This window comes from Malurus melanocephalus, unplaced genomic scaffold (assembly GCF_030028575.1).
Source record: "Malurus melanocephalus ecotype Western Australia unplaced genomic scaffold, MMel_1.1 scaffold_1161, whole genome shotgun sequence".
NCBI classification, from domain to species: Eukaryota; Metazoa; Chordata; class Aves; order Passeriformes; family Maluridae; genus Malurus; species Malurus melanocephalus.
This window is the reverse complement of record NW_026624393.1, coordinates 77,245-82,122: the sequence shown is the minus strand read 5'-3', so window position 1 is coordinate 82,122 and position 4,878 is coordinate 77,245. Positions and strand designations below refer to the sequence as shown.

Below are 4,878 nucleotides of genomic sequence, written 5' to 3'. Positions count from 1 at the left end.
AGGGACATCGCGTCCAACCGTCGGGAGCTGCTGCAGCTGCGCATCACCCACGTTCTGAACGCCTCCCACTGCCGCTGGCGCGGCGGCGCCGAGTTCTACGAGGGCACGGGCATCCGCTACCTGGGCATCGAGGCGCACGACTCGCCCTCCTTCGACATGAGCCCCTACTTCTACCCCGCCGCCGACTTCATCCACCAGGCCCTCAACGAAGGTCCCTGGGGACGGGGAAGGGTGGGGGAGCTGCTCTGGGAGGGTGGGGAATGCCCTGGGAGGGTGGGGAATGCTCTGGGAGGGTGAGGAATACCCTGGGAGGGTGGGGAATGCTCTGGAAGGGTGGGGAGCTGGGCTGGTGCCCTGGGGATCCCGGGGAGCAAAGGTGGTCCCAGGCTGGGATGGTGTCACATGTATGGGATCACCCTGATGGTGTCTCTTGGGGTCATCTTGATGGTGTCTCCTCATGGGATGGCCCCGCTGGTGTCTCCTTATGGGATCACATCAATGGTGTCTCCTTATGGGATCACCTCAGTAGCGTCCCATGTATGGGATGACCCTGCTGGTGTTCCCTGGATGGGATCACCCCGATGCTGTCCCCTTCATGGGATGACCCCGATGGTGTCTCTTGGGATCACCCTTGTGTCTCATATGATCACAGCTTGATGGTGTCCCCCTGGATGGGATCACCCTGATGATGTCCCCTGCATGGGATCACCTCAGCGGTGTCTCCTTATGGGATCACCTTAATGGTGTCTCCTCATGAGATGACCCCACCGCTGTCCCCTGCACGGCATCACCTCCTCCCCATAGGAACAGGCAGGATGAGAGCCCTGTCCCCCCTATGTCCCACCCCCAGCCTATGCCCTGAGCTGTTTCTGGGTCCTTTTTGGGATGCCAGGACACGCTGACACCCTTTTCCATGAGGGCGACCCCACTGTGTTCCCCCATCCCCTCCCCGGGCGCTCCATGGCACACTCAGTAGTGTGATTTGGGGATTTTTTATCGGGATTTGGTGGCCGTGCAGTGACCCCGCGCTGTGTCCCCGCAGGGAGGATCCTGGTGCACTGCGCCGTCGGGGTCAGCAGATCGGCCACCTTGGTCCTCGCCTACCTCATGATCCGCCACCACATGCCCCTGGTGGAAGCCATAAAGACGGTCAAGGACCACCGCGGGATCATCCCCAACCGCGGCTTCCTGCGCCAGCTGGTGGCCCTGGACAACGCCCTGCGGCTCAAGAGGAGCTCCTGAGAGAGCCGGGGGCTCTGCCCGCCCGGTCCCCGCTCGCCCAGCTCGGCCACTGCGAGCCACCCCCGTGTCCACCCCAAACCCCGCAGGCCATGGCCCCCCTCCCACCCCGCTCGCCCCAAGCCACCCCCGCAGGGACTCGGCCCCGTGGCACCGGTCACTCCGTCCCCGCGGGCTCCGGGCAGCCTCCACGGCTTTGTCCCCCSTTTCCCAGCCAGTCGTGTCCCCTCCTGCCAGGACACCGCCGCTCTGTGTCCCCCGCCGTGTGTCCCGTGTGTTTGTGGTGACGTGGCTCGGCTCCGGTRGGTGGGTTCGGGCAGAGCTCACCCCGTCGTGGTGTTTGGGTGTTGTCCGTGCCTCGTGTCACCCTGTGAAAATAAAGCCAGCGCTAAGGACAGCCCTGGGCCACCCTCGGGTGCTTTGGGACAGCTGGGGCTGGGGTCTGTCACGGGAGTTGGGGACAGAGTGCTCGGGGTTGGGATGGACCTGAATCCTCCTCAAATTCCCAGTGCAGGGAAAAGCTGAGCCCCCTCCCAGAGCCCAAAGCTGAGCCTCCACCCAGTGCCTGTCCTGGGTGTCCCCACCCGGTGTCTGTCCTGGGTGTCCCCACTCTTTTTCTTTGGGGACAAACTGGAGGCTCCTGGTGGGAAGCAGAGCCGGGCTGGCACTCCCAAGGTCACCGTGCCAGTGTCCCAAAGGGGCCACCCAGGCTGTGACAAACACCCCCAGGAGCAGTGGGGCTGGGGGAGGCTGGGCCAGGGAGGGGTGTCCTGGTGGCCCTGGTGGCCCCAGCCCCGCCGCCCGCCAGCCCCCATTGTCCTCCCGCTCCCGTTATAGCTCCATTCTTCCTGCGCTTCCGGAGGGCCCCGGAGCAGCGCTGGGACGGTGGAAAGGGGCAGGGAGAGGAGCCGGGGACAGAGCAGGGACAGAGCGGGGACAGCGCCAGGGTTTGGGACACCGCGGGGACAGAGCCACAGCACCCATGGGTCACTGCTGACCGCGCTGGGAATCACAAAACCCAGACTGGGCTGGGTGGGAAGGGACCTTAAAACCCACCCAGTGCCACCCGTGCCATGGGAAGGGACACTTTCCACTGTCCCAGGTGCTCCCAGACCTGTCCAGCCGGGCCTGGGGCACTTTGGGGACACAGCGCGGGATGCGCAGGACAGGGACACTCCGGGGGTGCGGCCACCGGGGCCACCTCTCCCTGTCCCAGCCCCGGTGGCGGCGGGACGGGGGCGGTCCGGGGGCGGCCCCGGGGGGACTGCGGGGCCGGGGCGGGGTTTGCGGGCACGGCCATGGCCCGGCGGAGCAGCCGCGGCCCCGCGGAGCCGCCCGATGCCCCCGTTCCAGTGGTGCCACGGTGAGCGCGGGGAGGGGGCGGCTGCGTGGGGAGGGGGCGTCCCCTGCCTGCTTCCCGGGCGGGGGGAGCGGGGCATCCCTCGAGCATGCCCCGGGCATCTCCCGGGCACCCTCGGGCATCCCTCGGGCATTCCCCGGGCACCCCCGGCCGCTCCGTGCTCTCCCCTGTGACACCCACATGTCCCCCGGTCCCTCCGGTCCCCCCGGTCCCCCCGGTTCCCCCGTCCCTCTCGGCTCTCAGGGATGAAACCCCCGGCGCAATGAATTTACCACTCTCTGGCTGCTTGCACCCAAAAAAACCGACCCCAAACCCGCTCTCGCGCACCCGAAAAGTGGAACGAACTCGTTTTTCGGGGTCCCCAGACGGGGCCGCGGCTCCTCCGGCCGTCAGGAGCTCTCGGGAGCGCGGGGCTGAGCCCGCACATGTGAGCGGGGCTCGGCTCCAGTGAGGAGAGGGGGTTTTTTTGTGACTGAGGGGTTGAGAGGCTGCGCTGGCAATTCCAGCATCAAACAAAGGCCGGGCTGGTTTCATTTACAGCCTTTGAAGATAAATATAACGGCAGCAGCGGCTTCCTCCGCTCTCACCCAGCCCCGCTGCGGGGACGCGGAGCCGCAGTTGTCCCGCACGTGTGGCACCGGGTGGGTGCGGGGAAATGCTCCGCAGCAGCTCCAGGCCCGGCTGGCTTGGGGAAAAGCTCCGAAATAAGCGAGGCTTTTGCTTCAGAGCTCTGTCCGAGGCTTTGGGGACAGCGGGACAGAGCCCAGCCTTATTCCGAGAACGAGGAGTGGCTTCGGGGCACCGGCCCCGGGCACCCAACTTGTGCATTTTGGCTTCCAGCCCCAGGCTCGCAAATATTTGATAAATCAGAGCGCGGTGCTGCTAAGGGCCTTCACARGGCTGTTGGTGGAAAAATCAGATTTTAACTTAAATGGGTTTATTCAGAGGAGTTTGAGCTGCTRCCTCGGCATTTCGGCTCCTCCTTCGCAGCTCCCGCTGCTCACCTGAGCTCGGGGCTTTGCAGAAACCCGGGAACTTCATTTGGAGGGAAGATCCTTATTCCCCGTGTGGGATTTTGTTTTGGGGCAGCTTTTTGCAGGGAGCCTCTGCCTATATCCCAGCAAAACCGATATGGGAACGGCATCGGGTCTGGTGGTGCAAATCCCACGGATTTTGTGTGGGAGGAGAAGGAATGGTTTTRTTTAATGCCCTGCTGAGTTTTCCATTTGTTTTATTGAACAAGAATCGGGGTGAGGGAGAAACTCTGCTCTGCACAGTGGGGGTGAAAATTTGGGTCTGTCCTGATTGGAAATATCGTGGAATAAATCAGAATGTGGGGTCTGAGGGACCAAACTGGGATTGGAGGGGTTTGAGGAGGGGTTGGTTGTGGGGTTGTGGGGTTRTGGGGTTGAGGTCASGCTGTGGGGTTTGSTGTGGGGCACAGGGCTGGGGTCACCCCATTGTGCAGCTCAAGGCTCTGTGTCCTCAGCACAGCTCACAGAGGGGGATTTGGGTTAAATCTGCGTGGGGAGGAGGAGGAAGAGGAGGAGGAAAAAGTTCAAAGCACAGCCCTGATGGGTCAAACTGTCCCCGGGTTCCTTCTCCTTCCTGAAGGAGCTTTGGGAGTTTGCACAAAAATGACTTTGCTGGCAAAACGCAGCGGCTTCGTGCGAGCATCCTTCGAGCAGGAGCCCCGAAAGGCCCCGTGCGTCTCTGGGCACCTCCCCAAACATCTGCAGATCCCTCTTTTCCCATTTTTCAATCCCACAATCTCTCCAGCCCCCAGAGTCTCTGGTTCTGGTGGAAGGGGTTGTTCCGCCCTGGCGCCCATCAGGTCCTCATTTCACGTTTGGTTAAACCCGGATTTGATCGATTCCCCTTGAACTGAAAACACAAAGGGTTTAATCAAAACCAACCCAGGGAAGGGGCTGGGAGGGAGAGGGGGCTGAGCTCGGCAGGGACCCCCTGCTCCAGACCCTCTGCACATCCCATACCCTGTCCCGGAGCAGCAAAGGGAATTTTCCTGGAGCCCKTGAGTTCCTGAAGGTCAGGAACACCCCTGGATGAGCTGGTGAGTCCCAAACGGGYCCTTGTGGGGTCAGGGATGGGATTTCTGCCCCACGGGATGGGGCAGAGTGCGGGGGCTGTCAGAACAGAGCAGAGCAGGGATGGCTGGGGGTGATTTTTGGGGTCGTGCGCTGGGTTTTGAGCCCCTCAGATGAGCACAGAGGGAAAGGCTGGGGCTCTCCAGGTGCTCCAGCATTACCTCATGCTCTCAT

At 62.9% G+C, this 4,878-nt stretch overlaps 2 protein-coding genes across 2 annotated transcripts in view; both read left to right on the top strand.

Moving 5' to 3' along the window:
- The window catches only part of DUSP26 (dual specificity phosphatase 26), a 3,405-nt gene extending 1,775 nt beyond the window's left edge, over positions 1-1,630 (top strand). Inside the window, exons 2-3 of the mRNA XM_057387232.1 lie at positions 1-211; positions 1,043-1,630. The exon at positions 1-211 is cut by the window's left edge and continues 34 nt beyond it. Of these exons, the coding sequence (XP_057243215.1) occupies positions 1-211; positions 1,043-1,242 (411 nt within the window). The 3' untranslated portion in view covers positions 1,243-1,630. The remainder of the gene's footprint in view (positions 212-1,042) is intronic.
- Positions 1,631-2,498: 868 nt separating this feature from the next.
- RNF122 (ring finger protein 122) overlaps positions 2,499-4,878 on the top strand; it is a 12,536-nt gene continuing 10,156 nt past the window's right edge. The window contains exon 1 of the mRNA XM_057387233.1: positions 2,499-2,602. Coding sequence (XP_057243216.1) covers positions 2,578-2,602 — 25 coding nt within the window. The 5' untranslated portion in view covers positions 2,499-2,577. The remainder of the gene's footprint in view (positions 2,603-4,878) is intronic.